Below are 21,147 nucleotides of genomic sequence, written 5' to 3'. Positions count from 1 at the left end.
GACGGCCTCCAAAATGGCCACCACGCCGGGGGAAAGGCCTGAATGGGCTGAAGAGTGGCTGAATGGGACTGTTTTTGAAGGAAGGCAGGCTGGCAGGGGGAGGGGGAACCTCAACGGACCCCTCCCCCATCCCCACCACCTCAGAGAAGCCCTCTGGAGGAGATAAGTTTTTTTTTTTTTAAAAAAATTAAAAATGTTTTTTGGTAAAAGGTCCGTGAACCCCCCAGACGGGGGGTGGGGTGGTTTCCGGTCCAGGGTTAAGTTGAACTGGGGGTGGTTCAGCTCAACCCCAAGCCTTTGAACTGAACTGGTTTGACTTTGAACTGCTTGCACATCCCTAGTCACGTCCTCCCTGCCCCACCTTCCAAAAGAGCATGAGACACAAAACCCAACATTCATGTATCATCTAGAGGAAATCACGATACCACCTCTCACCATTTCTCTCTTTACTCCTCACCCCAGAGAGAGGAAGTTAGTACACACAATAACCAATGGCAATACAAGAAGAAATCAAATGAAATGATTCCTTCTCAGTAGCGGCTCGTGAACACGCCACTGGGGTGGGGGGTGGGGGGTGGCGGAAGGAATCTTCAAGGGAAAAGAAAGTCTCCCTGCGGCAGGGAATCGCCGCTGCCACTCACCTGGCGTAAACGGAGCCGAGCCCCCACCGGAGGCCAAGTGAGTGGTGGTGGCGATTCCTCGCCGCAGGGGCTGCTGGGTGGCACATTGCAGAGATAAGCAGCGACTTTCTTTTCCCTTAAAGATGCCTCCCGCCGCCCCCCTAGTGGTGCGTTCACGAGCTGCTACTGTTCCTTCTACACAGAAGGCCTTGGGAAAGCTGGCAACAATTTTATGTTTTATTGCAAGCTGACCTGGGTGGATGATACAGAGCAAGGCACAATAGAAACCACTTCAGTTCCTCCATGTGACCATCTAGAAACTTACCAGCAAGACAAAATTTTATTTCAGAAGCTAGTATTTCTCCATCCATTTCTACTTTAAAACTAAGTGTTGTAACGCTTCTAACTTTTCAGGCATACCATTTCCCTAAAATATGTTCAGTTAATTTTAATTATGAGGCAATACTTACCATTGGAGACTTATAGTATCTATGCAGTATATTAATGAAATCTGTAATAGTTAACATTCCTGTAACAAGATAAAGAAAAGATTTCAAAATTCAGTTTCAAATGTTCTATTTACACCAACATGCAGAGTCTCACATATGCAAGGGGGCTTCTTGTTCACTTCTGTGCATGTCCATGATCCCTTCTCTCTCAAGGAAACAGCAAGCTACTATGATCTAGTTCGGCAACCCAGAGCATATTGGATCATCTCACTGATAACGCATAGCACTTGAAAGAATATCTGTGCACTGTTTTCAGTCAAACCAAGGAGATGCGACTGTCTTTTGCTCATGCTCTGTATCTACTATATTAAATCCAGAATGTTTTGCAGACAGCCTGATTGTGGGGCTGTGGCTAGGTGGCAAAGCACATGCTTCACATGCGAAGGTCCCAGGTCCAATCTTCATCTTCAGATACAGCTGAGAAACTATTTGCTGCCAGTCACTGTAAACAATACTAAGTGAGATGGTCCAATGGTTTGACTCTGTATAAAAGGCAACTTCATATACATACTGTATATAATGTTCAGTTAAGGGTCTCACAAGTATATGCAATTAATCTGGATGAGAAACTACATTAAGTTAGAAATGTGTACAGCATTCCCATTCCCAGTTTGGCTTGTCAGGAGCTCTCTTCAAAACACTGTAGTTGTGCCCATCAGCTGTTTGGCAGGAGGAAAGAGCTGGCGGTGGGGGGGTGGAATCCATGCCCCCCACCGCCACAAACTACTAGTCAATGTGATCACTGCTTTTAAACTATGGCTCTGCATATGTAGCTGTAGCTGCTGCAGCATGCACAACCAGATCAGGCCACACCGAACCTCCCTGTTCACTATAGACAGCACTTTTGAAAAGTTAAGCACACAGTGGCAAAAGTGCTCACATCCAAAAACATGGTGACAATACAAGACATGAACAATCCTCTCTAGATCCTTTTTAGTGGTTTGCATTAAGAGTCCCAGCCCCGTTCACCTCAAGTTCCAAATATACAGGTGAAACTCAGAAAATTAGAATATCGTGCAAAAGTCCATTAATTTCAGTAATGCAAATTAAAAGGTGAAACTGATATACGAGACAGACGCATTACATGCAAAGCGAGATAAGTCAAGCCTTAATTTGTTATAATTGTGTGATGATCATGGCGTACAGCTCATGAAAACCCCAAATCCACAATCCCAGAAAATTAGAATATTACATGGAACCAAGAAGATAAGGATTGTAGAATAGAACAATATCGGACCTCTGAAAAGTATAAGCATGCATATGTATTCAGTACTTGGTTTGGGCCCCTTTTGCAGCAATTACTGCCTCAATGCGGCGTGGCATGGATGCTATCAGCCTGTGGCACTGATGAGGTGTTATGGAAGACCAGGATGCTTCATTAGCGGCCTTCAGGTCTTCTGCATTGTTTGGTCTCATGTCTCTCATCCTTCTCTCGGCAATGCCCCATAGATTCTCTATGGGGTCAGGTCAGCCGAGTTTGCTGGCCAATCAAGCACAGTACACTGTATACTTTTCAGAGGTCTGATATTGTTCTATTCTACAATCCTTGTCTTCTTGGTTCCATGTAATATTCTAATTTTCTGAGATTGTGGATTTGGGGTTTTCATGAGCTGTACGCCATGATCATCACAATTATAACAAATTAAGGCTTGACTTATATCGCTTTGCATGTAATGCGTCTGTCTCATATATCAGTTTCACCTTTTAATTTGCATTACTGAAATTAATGGACTTTTGCACGATATTCTAATTTTCTGAGTTTCACCTGTATATTAGGCTCATTAAGAGAGTGGCTTAAACCACGAAGTATTTATTTTATGCCAAAGAAGAGCAATGGGGATGAACACAATCCAGACTGGGCTCAGTGAGGGGAAGTTTGATATCCTCCGTTTTCCGGTTGAAGAATCACTCCACACCCCGAAGCAGCTATTTGCTGCATGTTCCTTCCTCCTCTCACACACAGATATTGGAGAATTCCAGTTTCCATTTGCTGCAGACCAAAGCCTGCCAGGTTTAGACAAAACAGCTAATGAAGATATTCACTTTCCAACCTCAGCACATGAGGAAACATGCAACCCCAAGGCTTGTTCTTTTAATGCCGAACCAAGATATGATGCTCTGTCTGAACATATTTTTTTTAAAAAATCATGCCTGTGTCATTCTCTTTAGTAACAATATCATGCCTTACACAAGAGGGGCAAGTTACAAGCCAGGGCATAGATTTCATTACCCTTTAATCAGAAATACACATTTCAAGCAGCAGAGGCCTGGTGGGGCCACTGTGTTGGACATAGCCAAGGCATACTTTCCCCTTAAATGGGAGTCAGAACTGCCAGCATATTGCATCTTGTTACAGAGGAGAGGCCTAGAAAGGTCTTCTGAAAAGTCAAATGGAGTTTAAAAAACAAGACGGCGGGATTTTAGTTGTGACTGAAATTGCTCCTCTAAGCTATGAAGACATTAAAATAATGTCTATGAAGCACCTAAAAGATTGCAGCTATAAGAAAGTGGAACACTGCTCAGCTATTTGTAGGACTGGCTCCTTGGACTTGTGATATGCTTCCTGCCCCGCTTTTGGGAATCCCTAAGCATCCTAAACCCCAGTCTGCATTTCAATAGTCAAACAAATAATTCTAAGCAAAACAAATGGAGGCTACATTCCATTTCTTTCAATACTGAAGTCCCATTAAATCCACTTGATGGTATTTAATTACCATGGAAACTGGGTTTTGTTCAGCCACTTCCCCACTCCCAATTCAGTTTTAAAGGGGAGGTATTTAAAATCTGTGCGACTGTCCTCAGTTTTCAAGATGGCAGACTGTAACAAAAAGATCTCCATCAAGATACCCTCAGACTCCATTCTATGTGCTTTGAATTATAAGCACAATGTGTTATTTGGGGGGCACTGCGATCCCAAGTCACTTTGAGAAGCAAGCTGAACAGCCTGCCCCCCAAAAGACAAGCACATTTTTAAAATGTTGCCATCCCTCTGTTATCAAGCCTGTGATCAAATCTTATTTCTTATTTCTTAGATACAGAAGACTGAAGGAAAGGAGAAACAAATATCACTATATTCATGTTACAGGAATTTATGTCCACCCACACAATTCTATACTGAAATTGTTACCTTACCTACAAAACTTTGTTTTTTACTCTCCCACAGTGGAGCTGCTCGGACACCATTTGCCACTAAGGCAAAGAAAGCCTTCTTTACCTGGAAAAAGAGAGAGAGAAATAGTAAGGCAATACTGAAAAAGGGGAAGTGAAGTAGTGGGTTGCTAAAAAAGAAAAGAAAAGCAGTTTGTATACCTGTGGAACTACTGCTTGTTCTTACAGTGGAAGCAATCACTGCTCTCCTCTAGTGGAGGGAGTAGGGGGCAATACGTGACCCCACATTTTGTTCTTGTGAGTAACTATGGTTTCCTGTTATGTCTGAAATCAGCCACAGTCAGCAGTCCTATTTACTGTGCCCAAAATTACAGCATATAAATATAAGCGGCTGGAGCAGTTTTTACAGAACAGATTCAGGGCTGGATCAATAATGTAAAGATGTGAATGTACAAAGCAAGCATCAATTACTAAATCATCAGCAAAAAACTGCAGAGTGTGCACTATAGAGTGCCAAAACTGGTTTGGCGCCTCAGGATGGAAGTGCCAAACTGGTTCAGGTGGATGCACCCAAGCTGGACCGGTGGGGCAGGGATCGATCTCTTTGAGGAGGAGGAACGCAGGTGTTTCCCTTCTCCGCTGCTGCCTTGCCACTTATCCAGGACCGGTGCACAAAAGACCACATGTGACTGCTTCCCTGTTCCCAGCAGCCTGCACTCGGCGTCGGCACACACATGGCCACCATGTATGCACAGCGACCATGTGCGTAATCAGCATCACCATACAAAATGCCATGTGCATGCCAACACTGCGTGCAGGCTGCTGGGAATGAGGAAACATTCCCAGCGTGCGGTCTATGGCATGCCAGCGCCAGTCCCAGATGAGTGGTGGAGTGGTGGCGGAATAGGTAAGCATCTGAGTTCCTCCTTCCTAAAAAGGAACCGATCCTCACCCCGCCTGTGGCTGCTGTGCCAGTTCATGCACATCCCTAGCGTGCACAATGCAAAAGGCATGTCTTTAGCTTTGCACACTTTGTTTAGTATAAATTGCACACCACAGGAGTTTGACTATACATTTTCTACACGACACTATCCAAGCCATGTATTAAGGAATGAATATTTCAATAGTATGTGTCAATATAGTTTCGTACACCCCTAAGTTGCTTTTTTGGATTTTAATTCAGAAAAATACATCCAGTTAGTTATTATGTTATTCAGAAAAGTGTGCTTTCATCCACACATCCTGACAAAATTAGTTTGATACAAAAAAGTCAACATACCTTACAAGACTAAATTTACACTTCACTACAGGTTCAGGAAAGCTTACTTTTCAGAGTATACCACTATATCCTCCCAATAATTATTACTATTATTTTTTTCTAAAGTATTTGCAATTCAAACATTCAAATGCTGCTTCCCCCACCTTTAAAAAAATTTAATCCTTGGGCTGCATTTCCATTCCTAAAAAAAATAAAAAATAAAAAATCTGAATGAGCTGGTTCAGATGGAACTCTGAGGCTCTGCAAAACATGCACCATCCTCTGCTCAGGCAAGAGTCTAAAGTTTCCTGCTTTAGATTTTGGTTAGGAATCAAACAGAAACATTCCTTACATCCAAATGTAAAGATGAAGCTACTGTGGTGTGCAATTTATACATCAACTTGGCAAAGAGGCACCTTTTAACTTGGCGATTCTTTTTATTTAGCAGGGCAAGAGTAACTGGCCCTATCCACCCGCAACACAACCTCCAGTGACTGTTGCTGGTGTCTAACTTGTGTTTCTTTTTAGACTGTGAGCTCTCTGGGGACAGGATCCACCTTATTTATTTATTATTTATCTGTGTAAACTGCCCTGAGCCATTTTTGGAAGGGAAATAGAATAAATACATAGAAGTAGAATAGAAATCAAAACAAACAAACAAACGGGTCAATTGTCTCTTAGTCCAACTACTGTTCCAAAATAAACTAGGATCTGCATACAAGTCAAGCAATCCTGGTTTGTTCCTACCCAGCAGTTGAAGTAGAATTCTTCCATTCTTGCACAAACAGGGGAAGGGGACACACTTCCGAGTCATCATACTCAGCATTACTTCTGAACTGGCTGATTGACCTTTTAAAAGCACGAATGATGTGCATGGATACACGTTTCATGTTCCAGATACCAAAACCAATTGCTTTGTAAAATAACCAGCCTACTTTGGATAACTAAATCAATTTAATTATACCAGTCAAGAAGGGAAGCCCTTTTCTTTAGCAATACTAACTCATAACTGCAAACAGAGCACAACAGCACACACTACACGCTTAAAGAAGATTACTATTCAGTTTGTAACCTTATGTCGTTAAGTTATGCAAAAGCCTATTGTGACCAAGAACCACTGGCCATAATTATTTGTCTGGGTGTATGTAATGAATAAGCCAAACACCCGCAGAGGTCAGTATGACCAATATATACTGCAAGCTATTCCAAAATAGCACTGATCTTCATTGGATCCTTTTATATGGCACAAAGTTTGCCTCAAGCTGAATTTGTACTGTACACGTTCTGTAAACTGACAGCAAAGTGCTGGTTAACTGGTCACTGGATGCCAGCTGTTGCTCTGAACGCACAATCACAGAGACACCACATTTTTGTGAATTCCTCACTCTTCACCTCTCCATATTTAACATGAGTTGACCCCAAATCATTTTGCAATCTCTTCTGGCAACATATACTGTATATGCTAGCTAGTTACAAATACAAAATATTTTCAGACAATGGCCTAATCACAATTTGTAACACTACACACACACACACACAGCCCCGCAGAGGACAGACTGAGTTACAAGCCCAACATATTTCCTTAACCTATTGTCCCTTACAATCAGTTCATAAACTTGATTCACCTCTTTTAAAGATGTTGTACTGGCAGCTTTTCAGGAAATTTTAGTCCTTATCTTCAAGGTACAAACAGTATACAAGTTTTAGACAGAAGAACCCAACACTATTCAGTGCATTCAGTAAGGCTAGAAACTATGGCACATTCATGTAGGAGTAAAATCCAAAGATTTTCTTCCAAATAAATATCAATAGGGTTGGGTCTGTGAATGTACTGGGTCAGAAGCCTGTAGTCAAGTGTCTACATCCTTGGGCTTTCATGTTTCATGCTTTCAGCCCAACATGAAGACTCCAATATTTTTAAATCAGTAGGGAGAAGATTTCATCAAGGTGCAACATCATGGAGCAATAAGTGTTCTTCCCCCTTCTCTATCCTAGTCACAGAAGTTTTGAGATCAGTTCTAATTCTAGCAAGATATAGCACTAAAGTATTTCTGACTGCCTTTTCCTGTGCAAAAGCAGCCCGTTGGCAATCTTTTGATCTGTAGCCAATTTGTAAAATGCAAGTAGAAAGCACCAAACTTGCAAGCATCATGTTTGCTTTTTCCTTTAAGTCCGTCACTAAAGGTACTGGGCACAAAAGATTTTTTGTCCTACTGGGAAGAGTCACCAGTACAATATTTAGGGACAACACTGAATCCCTACTTGTACACACATTTTGTTAAGAGATGCTCATATAGGTGAATGATTATTTTAAATTTTCAGCTACAAGACAGGAGGAAGTAGAACTGTTAAACCAAGTTCTCCGACATGTGGTTCTCTTTTGCCTGAACCCCACCTTTACAGAACCAGACATCATTTCATCATCGCTAACGCTCCTCAGGAATCTGGATGTGCCCAGTGTTCCAAGACTGAACTGATCTTCACTGGTCAGAATAGCTAACATGCAACCCCCATGCCTGGCTTCCACAGAGAACTTGGGGTTCCTATACTCGATACTTTCCATACTCCTAATGGAATATAGGTCATTTTTTGTTTAGATATTCCTTTGGAGTTGTACAACCAGCGTTTCCCCCCACGCAGTTACTTTTATGCTACCCTCACAGTAGGATCAAGATACTTCCAACTTATTTAGTTTAATTAATTAAATTTATTATATTTGTAAGATAAAGTTATGCCCTCGAGTCGGTGTTGACTCCTGGCAACCACACAGCCATGTGGTTTTCTTGGTAGAATACAGGAGGGGTTTACCATTGCCTCCTCCCATGCAGAGTGAGATGATGCCTTTCAGCACCTTCCTATATCATTGCTGCCTGATATAGGTGTTTCCCATATTTTGGGAAACATACCAACGGGGATTCGAACCAGCAACCTCTTGGCAAGGTTCCAAGAGGAAGCTTGACCACTAGGCAAGTCATTTCCCTGCTGTGCCATTAGGTGGTATTTGTACATCGTCCCAAACTTCAGTCTCTGGGCAGTTTAAAACTTGTCTTTTACAAGTTACCTAAAATCAACTTGCAGTTGATTTAGATGTTGTCATGCCACTAGTTACAAATCACTAGGGTTTGCTAAAAACATGGTGCCAACTTCACAACATATGCTAGCCTTTTATTTGGCCTGCTCCACGTGCAACTTGATTATCTGGTGACTAAGAATGGCACCATACCATGGGAAAAACCTCAGTCCACCTAGGGTTGCTCTCTACCAAATCCCACAAAGAGAAAATTTGTATTACAATATCTGATTTTAATTCTGTAGAAGAATGGTAAAATAATGGAAATATTAGACTTCCCCTTAGGCTATCTGGAGAAGACATTTTTGTTCCCAGCTTTGTTTTGTGGTGTACACATTCTCTTACTTTTATAGAAGTCTATTCTATATAAAGGTTTGTTGCATTTAGATAAGCAAATCAAACCAGCTCTTGCTGGTTCACATCCCTGGTTTTTCCTTTCCTTCCTTCAGTCATCATTTGACACAACCTTGGTCAAAGTAAGAGTTTCAGCACCTCATGGAGGGGAATGGGGGTGGGTTGTCAAGATACAGGAGCAGATACAGCAGTTGCTAGTGTCACAAGATGGCAAGCCAATGCTGTCAAGAGAGAAAGGTTTGCTGAGACTTTCCAAGTTGGCTGGACTTTGCATTTTCCAAATATTTTTGGCATCCTAATCCAGTCTCTCTGCTTAGGGAACCAACCAGTCCTGCCTCCCAATTTTCAATCCTAAAATGATGGGGGTGGGAGAGACCTCTTTCCAGCTCAAGAATGCAAGGCTCCTGACTCCTTGTCCTGCACCCGTCTATCTAAGAGCCAGGGGATCCTCCCAATTCTTCCCAGATATTTGACTCCAAAATCCTCATCCTTTCTTGCACAGCCCTCTTCTCCTCTTCCCCAAAAGAAGTCAGGAACCCCAACTCACCCTGCCACTCCTCCAGTACCCTGAAGTCAAACTCTCCCCTCCTCCTACCCAAACAATCCTGGGCAGGCTTCAGAATCAGACTGCCCACCTAACCTCTTTCCTTCCCAATCGTTCCATGCCAGCGGCGGGAGCCTTCCCAAGGTCAGCAAGAAGCGGAGGGCTGCTGCCAGTGACTCCTTCTTGATGGCCTGCCCACTCCCAGGACCCTCTCGGCCAGACCAGAGCGAGGCAAAAGTGGCTGGGGAAGGGCCACTGTTGGCAGCCCAGCACCAAAGGGGAATGGGTGTGTGTGAGAGAGAGCTGTGTTCCTAGGCTTCTCAGCCAAGAAGCAGGTGGCAGCAGCGTCTCCCTCCACTCCGCCTCACCCTGTGGGGAAAGAGAGGGCTTCACTGGAGCCCCAGCAGTGCCTGCCTTTCAAAAGTGAAGCTCACGCCCAGACGACAGTGCCTCGGAGCATTTGCAAGGGCCTCGCTCAGCCCCACTTGGAGAGTTACTGCCTGCTCCCATGCATCTGCCAGGCAGCAAGCTAGAGCTCCTGTCCCCAGAAGTCACCCACAGGCGAAGGACGATCTTGGCACACTGGCCCTGCTGCCTCTGCGTCCCTTCGCCTTTTCTAAGCCCAGCAAGCCATTGGAGAGGAGAGGGCTGCTGGGGGTGCCTGCCCGCTGTTCCCAGGCTTAGATCCGGCAGAGCTCTTGGGAATCCATAGCAGCCACGGCAGGACGCTTGTCTAAGGCAGCGCGAATGCAGAGGCGGCAGCGGGGGGATGTGGCTTGGCAGGCCCCAGAGTGCGTAACTAGGGAAAGATGTAGATGTCTCGAAGCAGGTGTAAAAAGCGGGTGTAAATAAGCTACCTACAGTTTTGTTTTGTGTCTATTAGTTCCTCAAAGGTGCCCAAACGCACATTGCTACCTACCGCGCTGTAATTGTTGCTAGCAATTACATAATTTACATAATCTTAAAATTACATAAATTTAACTCAAATAATCTGAGGCTAAACAAACAAAATAAATGGTCTCTCTCTGAAAGCTCTTCTCTCAACCATTGTCCAAGTCTGAACAAAATGGCGATTGCTGCTCTCTTCCTTCAGAAGACTAGAACAAGGACTGCCCCCGGCCACACTGATTGCTAGTCAGAGGCAGAGGGAGCTGTCAATCAATATGATGTCTTCCTGATAGGGCGTTTTGAATTCAGCCCATCTTTTGACAATAAAGGCAAGCCTTGGGATTGGCTACTGCCTTATGAACACTGTTATTTGAAACTGTTTTGTGTGCTCTTATAGGTGTTTAAGGAATTTTACTACCAGCGCCCACTATATATCAACACTTCAGGCTTGCAAGCTACAGGCAGGGAAGTGCAGGGCTGCAGTGACTGAGTCAGTCAGACCAATGGCAGCAGAGGACTAAATGACTGACAATTATTATTGTTTTTGGATGATATTTATTATTATTTTGGACATTTTTGGCAGGGTGGGCATTGCCGCAGCATTGACCACCCTGCCCTAAGGGAAGAGCCTCCACTGGAAGGGTGGTATATAAACTGAATATAAAAATAATAAAATGATGCATTTTAGTAACTTGCATTGGCTGGTTTACAGCTAGAAATTACTTCAGGAAGTCAATTTGCTAAACAAGGGTTAAATTTTGTGTCACCCAGCAATGCTAGCTTATGGTCAAAGTTGCAGGTTTTTAGAATGTGTATTGTGGGCATAATTTTTCTCTTGGAAAAATTAGTCTTGTGAATTATTTGAGAATGTATAACTGTAATCTGATTCTGTCTCCAACCAGTAGATAGGGATGAACTACTGGAAATCAAAATGTTTATATCATTGAAAGAGTTCTTCTAGGAAGCTCCCCATATAAATATTTTTAAAACTTAGAGGGCAGAATGTAAGCAACATGGTAGGTCCAAATATTCTCTAGCTAGCTCTCTTGGAGTATCATAACATATTCAAATTCTAATCACTGAACACAAAGATCTAGGCTTGTAGATCATGCAAACAAGTTATCAAATTATCTTGGTAGGGATGCTCTCCCCAGAGAAGCTCACTTGATGCCATGTTATTTTGACACATTGAAAAAAACAAACACACACACACACACACACTCTTCCAGGTGTTTAAAAATGCTGAATTATTTTAATCTACTCTTTAGGATCCTGCTGTCTGCTTTTTATAGTCGTTTTATTCCTCTTGTGGTTGATTATTATTTTAGTGTTTAAACTGCTTTTAGTTACCAGTGTGAAGATGCACAAGTCCCTGGCTATCAACTGAGCCATCCAATCTTAACACCACTGACATCTCTTGCTCTGCCACACTTTACTCTACATGACCAAGGTAATAATCCTTTTAGCTTCAAAACAATCCCTTATAAACAGGGCTCAAGAAATCCACTCGTCTAATCATCCGTGATGAGTGAAAAAAATCCTGATGAGTGATGTACCAACATAGCTTGAGGAACAATCTGACTAGTGAACTGAGCCAACATTTATTTACCCCTGCTTACAGGAATTACTAAGGTCAGTGTCTGCAGACACAAGACTCTTCCTATGGATCCCCCAGCCGCTAGAACAGGAACTAAGTCCACCTTTTAAGCCCCAGAGTGACCTAATGCTTTTCAGCTGAGTCAGGAGACAATGTTCCCATATATTCATTATGGTAGATAGCAGTGTGCCTCTCCCATTTGTTTTGGAAGGAGGCTGCTTCGGGCCAATAACCAACTTTTTTGCTTCTCTGGAAGACCATCCTTTAGACACTAAAGCATGCCAGCTCTTCTTCCTCCCCAACCCACTCTCCATTTGTGCTGCCAAGTCCTGCCTGCCATTTGGGACACGGATGAAGGTTGCCATATGTGTTTTCTTAATTGCACTTGAAAAACCTGATGTTTTTAAAGGGGGGGGCGGCTTGGAGATAAAGTACTCAAACTTCAAATGCTTCAATAAAGTACACAAATTTCAAATTGTTTCTATATCACTTGTATTAGTCTTTCTACACAGTTCCGTCATCTACAATAATTACTTTCCAACTTTCTAAAATGCTACAAGAAAGCTTAGAGGAAGCAGCTCTGTGCGAAGACTGTCAACATTTATGCTTAAGTTACATATTTCTAATTCAACTAGTCATAATTATAGTTTAGTGGGCTTACTAGTAAATATAAGCAGCCATTTTAAAAGACTTTGCCAAGATACTTGAAATCCATTAGAATATAGTTCACAGATCAGTAAGACAGCACCATCATTTGACATTTCACAACATTTTGCTTTTAATAGTCGTTTTTTTGAAGTCACACAGGTATTTTGATTATTTATTGTTAAATAATCTCAAGGTGGTTTACAACACATTTAACACAATGTAAGACTATAAAAATTACACAAAAATATTAAATTGAAATATAACAATACAAATGTAATTAAAAGTTTTAAAAACATGCACAATAAAACCATAAAATACAAAGAAGCAGCAACAAAACACTCACATAAAAGCCTGGGTAAAAAGCCAAGACTCTACTTGCTTTTTAAAAACTGTGATGGAAACTGAGGAGTGGATGCTCACTGGAAAAGCATTTCAAAAAGTTTTGGGGCAATAATTGAGAAGCCTCTATCTCGCGTGCACAACAGTTAAGCCTACCTCAATAATAAATAATAATAATAAACTTTGTTAGCCACCCCATAACAAATTGTGTGATTGTCGGCACACTGTGCAGAGCTCCCTCCAATGACCTCATCAAGTGGGCAGAAAGGCAGTCCCTCAGGTATCCAGGGCTCAAACCATTAAGGGCTTTAAAAGTCAAAACCTGCACACTGAATTAGACCTGGAAACAAATTGGCAGCCAATGTAACTCTTTCAAAATGGGTGTAATATGATCCCAGGGGGCAGCTCTGGATAAAATTCTAGCTGCTGCATTTTGCACTAGCTGCAGTTTCTGAATATTCTTCAAGGGCAGCCCCACGCAGAGCGTGTTACAGTAATCCAGCGTGACGTGACCAATACGTGGGTAACAGTGGCCAGATCTGCCTTCTCTAGAAAGGGATGCAGTTGGTGTACTAGCCAAAGCTGTGCAAAGGCACCCTCAGCCACAACCTCCATCTGAGCTTCCAAAAGCAGAGCTAGATCCAGCAATACCCCCAAGTTGTGTACCAGCTCTTTCAAGGGGAGAGCAACCCCATTCAGAATTGGTCAAATCCCCTCATCCCGATTGGCTCCCCTACTGACCAACAGAACCTGTGTATCTTGCCCGGATTCAATCTTAGTTTATCAGCCCACATCCAACCCATCTGCCCACTTTGTCTGCCCTTTTCCATTTAAAAAGGAAGCAAAGTTCCACAGGCCATTAGAATTAATCTACCAACTATTGATTCAAAGAGATACTTTAAAATCTCTAGAGATTTCAATAGTCTTTGATACTACACTAAATTAAAAACACTCAATACACACAACATTAAGTTCCAAAAACAGGATCTGTATCGTAAGAGACAATCAAATCTTGTATAACCATTTTAGATTACTACACATGTAATCAATTAGGCTACCAATAGTAAGGAAAGATATCCTGAAAATGGAGAACTCACCTGTAGAGTAGTGTCAAAGACTACAAGCTTTGAGCTTGTGGGAACAATGTCGTAACACTTATGTGACTTCATGAATCGCATGTAAATGTCACTTTCCGATTCACCAACAGCTGTAAGAAAAACAATTTGTGCTTTTTTAAAAAGCCATGGATACTATGAAAATGTAAGTGAAATTCTCAGTATCTGGGCTTCTAAATTAATTTCCTCTTTTCAACTATAAAAAGTCAAGATAACTCTATAGTTGTGCTTTAGACAAGAGTGCAGGAAATACAGCCTTATTTTTTATTCAACTCAGCGAAGTCAGCCCCAGCACAGCAAAATTGGTCTTCTGGGCTTCCTTCTAAGTGAAATGCACTTTTGTCACAATATTGATCAACTCAAAATTTCACCATTTCTTGAACAAATGTCACATGGTTTACTATAAAACTAAACAGGAAAGCACTTGTAATGCAAAATGGCTATTAGGCTTAGACTTAAGAGCCTAAACTGAATATCGATACCAGCTTCATCAAATAGATATGCATTTGCTTTGGACTTCCTTGGGCTTTTCTGTTCTCCGAGTACTGCCATTTCTTTGAAGATAAAGTAAATTGGGCACACAGAAAAGGAAGCAATTAAGAGTAAGCAAGACTTACATTTTACATAGTCACTGAAAGTGCCACAGTGAGTTAAAATTTCCAATGGTTTCACAGTAACCACAAAACTATATATGTGTTAAACAAGCTGTAGCGGATTTAACCCAACTTTTGTTTCAAGGCAAGCCCTTGTGAGGGAAAGAAAAAAGGCTCAATCATCCCCTCTCTATGCTTTCACCCACAAAGGTTGTTCCTTTAAACTTCCTTGTACTTAGTAGCTTATTCGCTGCTACCACCACCCAATTACTACAGAGTTTAAAACCCATCCCCCTGGATTTGGGTGGCATTCCAGGGAGACTCTCCTTCTCTTTCTATTGGAGAAGTACAAAAACCTTCCATGTGCAAGCTTACACGTAGTAAGAACCTTGGTAGCTGAATGATCAAATTGAGGCGTGTTTGCACCAGAGTATACCCCTTTGCAGCCCCCATTTCCTGAGTTAAAAATCCACTCAAAGAGGCTGGTTAAAACTACAAAGAACAAAAAATAAAAAATAAACTTTATTCAAAATACTCTAGACTGTTTCAGTCTGAGGCTTTCTCAGCTTTTAGTTACAGGTAAAAACACTCAGTAGACTACAAGGTTCTCTCCAAAAAGCACTCCAGCTGATATTGGAGTCTCACACTTTAAAAATCGTGGTTACCCAGTAGCAAAGATTATGGATGTAAGAAAGACAAAAGCACCCTGGATGGATGGACACAGGCTATTGTTTCTTGGCTGAGTTATGTTACAGGCACACAGTCTTGGACCAGTTACAAGGATATACAGAGCACACAAAAGGAAAATAAGAGTCTAGCGCAAACTGACTGTTTCCTAGGCTAAACTTCCAGAAGCCAAAAGCCCTGGTTTCCTCCCCACTGGAACTCACCCCAAAGCTGATGCGAGTCAAGCCTCCTGCAATCCTGTCTCTTAAGGATCGGCAGATGTCTTTCCATGAGAGAATTCTCCAGGCTAGCTTTTGACCATGAGGCGGCAAAACTCCACTGCTCCTCACTAAGCCTTCCACCCATCCTCTTTCACCTCCAACCTAGCTGCTTCAACTGCACAAAGAAACGCTTCTCTTCTTGCCTCATGGCCCTCTAGGTCCCACCCACCGTGTGCTGAGTGGCTGATCCCTAGAGGTCACTGCCTGTCAGTCAGGACAGGGTACACTTCTGGTTCACTCTTTAGGAGAAGGAGGGGCTGTTCAGTGACTCTGTACCAGGGGCGTAGCAAGGTTGGAGTGGGCCCAGAGACAAGATTTTAAAATGGCCCCCCCCGCCCCAAGTCCAGGGCCTCCGCACACCCCAGGCCCCCAAGGATTTAAGTCTGATATTCCAAAATAAGTATGCTGCCTGCAAATACATTTCACTGAATACACACACACACACGTCACAATATATAGTGATATACATTGAGTACTATACATTTGTATTACTTTTAATGCCTAGAACACACTAGAAAGATGAATTATTAAAATGGGCCCCTCGCTGCAGATTAGCAAAGGAGACTTTCAACCATGCAGGGTGAGCCTATGTTTGTTTTCTCAGAATTCTGAACAAATTCAGTCAAGTTTGATTGCAGGAGGTTTTTCACAGGAGGCTTTTAAAGCCCTTTAAGACACATCTCCTCTGGAATGGAGATGCTGCATTCACATGTTGGCCAGATTTACCCTGAAGTCCCTGCAAGTTATTGGGGAGCAGTTCACACACAAGAAAAATAAAATAAAAGCACAAGACATGCCTCACAGTTCTCACTCAGACCTTCTGGGTTGCAAAACAACTTGAACATAAGTGCATTTATAAATAAATGAATAAATAAATAAAATTAATAAAATACTGTTCCAGAAGTTTTTGCAATTTTCTGCCATGAAACAAGCCACTTATAGGACTTTTTAGATAGTTTTTTTAAAGTCAGCAAATTTTCCAAGCTGTTTCAAAATAAATATTCAGAGACTTCTCGGTCCCTCCTCCCCCACCCCCATATCCAAGCCCTATGGCAAGCAGATCCCTATATATGGGGGGGGGGGAGAAGGTAACCACAAAAAGGAGTTCACACTCTACCTGGCAAATGCTGGTCTGGGTTGAGCAGGGCAGCAAGGGGTCTTCTGCTGCAGAGAACACTCTGGCTGCCTCCTCCTTCCTGGCTGGCTTGGGCCCTACTCGAGTTCAGGCTTCACTGCGGCCTACACGGAGGCCTCCGTGGAAGCCCCGCCCACCCGCCGATCAGCTGAGAGGCGGGAGAAAAGGAGCTCTTTGCAGGTTGCCTGCTGCTTCGATTGCGGCCAGCAGAACAAGCAGGAGAGACGGCGAAGAGGGCAAGTGGCTGAGAGGCTATGGGGCTGGGCAGGGGGCAATGGGGAGTCACATGAGGTGCCTCTGGGGTGCTCCTCCAGGCAGTGGGGCCCCCAGACAACTGTCTCCCCTTGCCCTATCATCGTTACGCGCCTGCTCTGTACCTTCCAGTTCCTTAAAGTTTACCCAACCCAATGAGACCAAATAATTCAAATGTTTATCACTCTAATGGAGTACCACCCCAAAAGAATACCTCTCTGGATCAGACTAAAGATTTATCTAGTCTATCATTTTGTTCTCAGCACTGGCCACCAGGTACCTCTGGGAAATTCACAAGGCGGGAGCACCAGAACCAGTGCAGTACAGTGATTAGGTAAATGGACTAGAACCAAACAAGCTAGGGCTCAAATTCCCAACTGGCCATGAGTTCACTGGTTGTCTAGTCAGTCTCAGCCTAACCTCCCTCTCAAGGTTGATTGCACAGCCCTCCTCAAGCAGCCTGGAGGACTGTACAGCAACAAAAACCACCCTGAGCAATTTTAAACCACCCTGAGCCATTTCTGGAAGGGCAGCATAGAAATCGAATTAATAATAATAATTTAAAAATTCCAACTTTGTCCTGCAATACTAACACCATATGCAGACACTCAAAATGGTGGATAGTGCACATGATGAGGGGGATGGTCTCCAACAGACAAGGGTGACTCGACCTTGGCTGTACAGAAAGCTGCTGGACACGTATGGAAGAGGTTCATACCACCTCCTTCATCCAACCAACCACATCTCCGTATATGAAGTAATGATGCAACTCACATTCACAATCTGACCAGAGAATGGGATCAAGATAAGTCAGAGAGGTGGCTGGATTCAGCCTATAAGCAGGCTGTTGACCATCCCTAATCAAATAGAACTTACTTCATGTCATGACACCACCACCAGTTCATTTTCCTGCCTACAATTCACATTACTAGCTATTGATAGTAGAGATGCAGGGCGAGTGAAACGTGGAATGTTGGCACTTGTAGAATAAGGCAAGTTCTACAAGAGAATGTGCCAGGGGAGCAGTGCTCCCTCTAATTTTTTTCATCTCAGTGCGGAATGAGTTTTGTTCTGGGTGGCAATATCAAGGCAGTGTGTGTGTGCACCTGTATTCAGAATAGAGCCTTCCTGGTTCAACCTGAGCAGGATCTAAAGTGAACTGAGAGGACATCCAAAAACTTGTGAGCGTGTGCACGGCTGAGAGGGAACAATGCGGGGGAGGAAAGGATTAGACAAGTAGCTGTCATTTTCAGCAGCAGCCAAACGTTTAGAGAACATCTCATTGCAGCCAAACGTTTAGAGAACATCTCATTTAGTCCACAGTTTCAAAGCCAAGAAATATGGCAATTGCTTGATTTCCCCAGTGCCAACTTACATGCTGAAGGGCAGTTTATATGTTCACTAAATAAATGAATATGTAATTGCATATGCATCTCTGGAGGGCAAAAAATTAAGTCCCATAAGGCAATTTTCTTTTAATTCATTCACTGAAAGCTTTAGATATAGTCTAGAGCTGCATCACAAGGGAAGTATTTAGTAGTGTTGCTAGCAATGCTTTTCTGCCGGCTTCCAGAAGTCACCACCACCACCACCACCACTTGTGTTTGAGTCTCCAAGCTTGGGGGGATCTCACTTTTGTCACGCTCAGGAGCTTCACGGGATTGTGAGCCCGCAGCTTGTGACACATGGGGACAGGTCACTTAGTTGACAGTGGGCCAGTCATCCCTAAATTTGGCTACTAACAAGCAAAATTGAAAGGGGATTCGATGCATGCCCTCCCTTTGTTGGGATACTCTAAGTAAACACCAGATATTAATTACAGCAGGTTAGCTTCCAGTCAAGGCCACTCTACACTCGGAGTCAACTGCCTCAGCCTCCTCTCCTTTCGTAAAAGATAGCAGCAAGCAAATGTGCCAATTAACTCAGCTTGAAGGACACAGATAAGGCTTGCGGAAATAACTCTCCCCCCTCACAAAAAAGGTTGAGTCAGCGATGAGTACCTTGAGGTGCACCCATTAGAAGTACTGATTGGATTATTGGACCTTCCATCCATGCAGATTTCCACTTCTCACATCTATACACACGATTGTCATGACAAACAGCCTGGGCTTGCCTCGGCCATTCACACATTGTTACACTCAGGAAGAGCGATTAGCAGCAATGGAATCCTTGCAGGTTCTACCCAGCATGCCTATTCAGCAAAGAAGGACAACAGGAATGTCACCCCAGGATATGTTCTTGGGTATATCAAGCCCCAGTTCCATGATCCAGTGTGCTCTTTACATACTATCTACCTTGGGAGTCACCAGCTGCTTGGGCGATATACTGTTCACAGGCCATGACGCCAGGCTGTGTCCAGTTCTTTGTGCCACTCTCCAAATTGGCTTTCTTGCCTAACCTGATCTGCCCAGTCTTCCTTGTCAATTTAGGAAGCTGATTCCATGTAGGAAGCACCCTCATAGATTCACCTCTATCTAATCCCTCTGGTCTTCTCACCCCTGCCTCTGACTGAGCTGTCCCTGAGCAATGAGGTCCTTCGGTTGTTCCAGGAGCCCTGAGGTCTCTTCGTCCAGATCACGTGATATGATTGTACCTTGCTGGGCTCAACTCTATCCCTGTTCCCTTTTTTCAAAATCCAACTGCCTCCCTCTCTTGCCCACCCGGAAATTTGTACAATTAGAACTTTAAGCTAAAAACGCATCTTTGCAGTTGTACGTATTTTTAATAGGAAACCACATTTCTTTCTGCTGTACCCCTCCCTTCAACAAAACCTTCTTTTGATTTTTAAAACTTCAACCTTGCCTCAATCCTGTCATTTCCTGGGTCCACAACTTTGTGTAAATTTAATCTGACGTGGAACTGTCCTACCCAGAGCTAATTTCCCCATACAAAGCCCAAACACAATTTTGGGGGTGTTTACCAATCACCCCGGGGAAGTTAAATTAACAGTAGTTGTATTTTTTTAATTTCATACACTGGCATACTGCCCCAAATTTGCATCTCTGGACTATTCACAATAAAATACAAATTAAAACAGAATTAAAATGTTAACACATTAAAAATTAAAAATTTTAGACAATGTTAAAAATATTAAAAACTGTGAATCTAATTAAAAGCCTGGGTGAACAAATGTGTCTTAACTGAATTCTTAAAAGTTGTCAGAGATGGGAAGGCTCTTAGCAGGGAGCACATTCCAAAGCCTTGGGGCAGCAATGGAGAAGGCCCATCCCCGAATGGCAAAGAAGGCATTCTCTTAAACATCTAAGGCCTAAGCTGTTTAGCACTTTATAGGTTATCACCAGGACCTTGTATTTTGCTCGGAAACTTATCAGCAGCCAGTGTAACTCTTTTAAAACAGGAGTAATATGGTCTCTCTGTGATGACACAGAGACCAACCTGGCTGCCAGCCTTATGAGCTGATAGTATTAAGAATTGTCTTGCATAGCATCACCATCTTTCTATAAGGAGATGGTTACGAAGCAGGCTCATGAGAGTCTCCATAAACTTCACAGTGGTAGTATAACCACTTAATATTATGTGTTAATGAAAAATAGTTTCTAAACCTACTGAAGTTAAGCTATTCACAGTTATTCAAAGGCTAGAACTATTGCTGAACAAAGAGAAACATTTGTGGAAAGGTTTATAGTTAATTCAGTTTTTTCTCACACTTGAGGAGTTCTCATGTCATCTTATAAAGGAATTCCTGAATGGAATTCTATCTGGTTTTCCTTGGGGAAAACAAGCCACTATGAGACAGTGGAAATACCTTGTAGAAGCAGACAACAGGGCACATTAGAAATTCAATCCACGTTGCTTCTCTGCCCCAGGTAACGGGCAGAGAGACACCTTTTGAAATGTGATTCTCATATTCAGCAGCAAAAACACAACAGTCCCTCTTCAACCCTGCATAGCATTCCTCCAATGGCTATGTTTGACCAAGCCCCATTAGGACAGGAAGTCCATTTTCTCACTCCCATGCTATGCAAGCCCCTTTGTGTGTTTTGTTATTGTTGAAAAACAGAATATGAATCTTTGCATCAATTCCCACTAATAGGACTTTCAGTAGCAATCTAGTCAGCGTGTTGGAGACCAGGGCAGGATCCCCGCTTGCTCTCCGCTCTGGCCCCTACTCTTCAGCCTCTTTCTCCCTAGTCCCAACGCCTTGCAGCA

At 42.9% G+C, this 21,147-nt stretch overlaps 1 protein-coding gene across 11 annotated transcripts in view; it reads right to left on the bottom strand.

Annotated features, from left to right (window-relative positions):
- The window catches only part of PRKAG2 (protein kinase AMP-activated non-catalytic subunit gamma 2), a 291,223-nt gene that overhangs the window by 21,988 nt on the left and 248,088 nt on the right, over positions 1 to 21,147 (bottom strand). For all 11 annotated transcript variants that reach the window (XR_008309577.1, XM_053260020.1, XM_053260022.1 and 8 more), the window contains 3 exons: positions 14,033 to 14,142; positions 4,262 to 4,343; positions 1,091 to 1,149 (listed from right to left, as the gene is read on the bottom strand). Coding sequence is in view for 10 of the 11 variants with exons in the window: in XM_053260020.1 (XP_053115995.1) it covers positions 1,091 to 1,149; positions 4,262 to 4,343; positions 14,033 to 14,142 (251 nt within the window). In the remaining variant the exon portion in view is untranslated. The remainder of the gene's footprint in view (positions 1 to 1,090; positions 1,150 to 4,261; positions 4,344 to 14,032; positions 14,143 to 21,147) is intronic.

This window comes from Hemicordylus capensis, chromosome 6 (assembly GCF_027244095.1).
Source record: "Hemicordylus capensis ecotype Gifberg chromosome 6, rHemCap1.1.pri, whole genome shotgun sequence".
In the NCBI taxonomy this organism is placed as follows: Eukaryota; Metazoa; Chordata; class Lepidosauria; order Squamata; family Cordylidae; genus Hemicordylus; species Hemicordylus capensis.
This window is presented reverse-complemented; position numbering and strand designations above follow the sequence as displayed.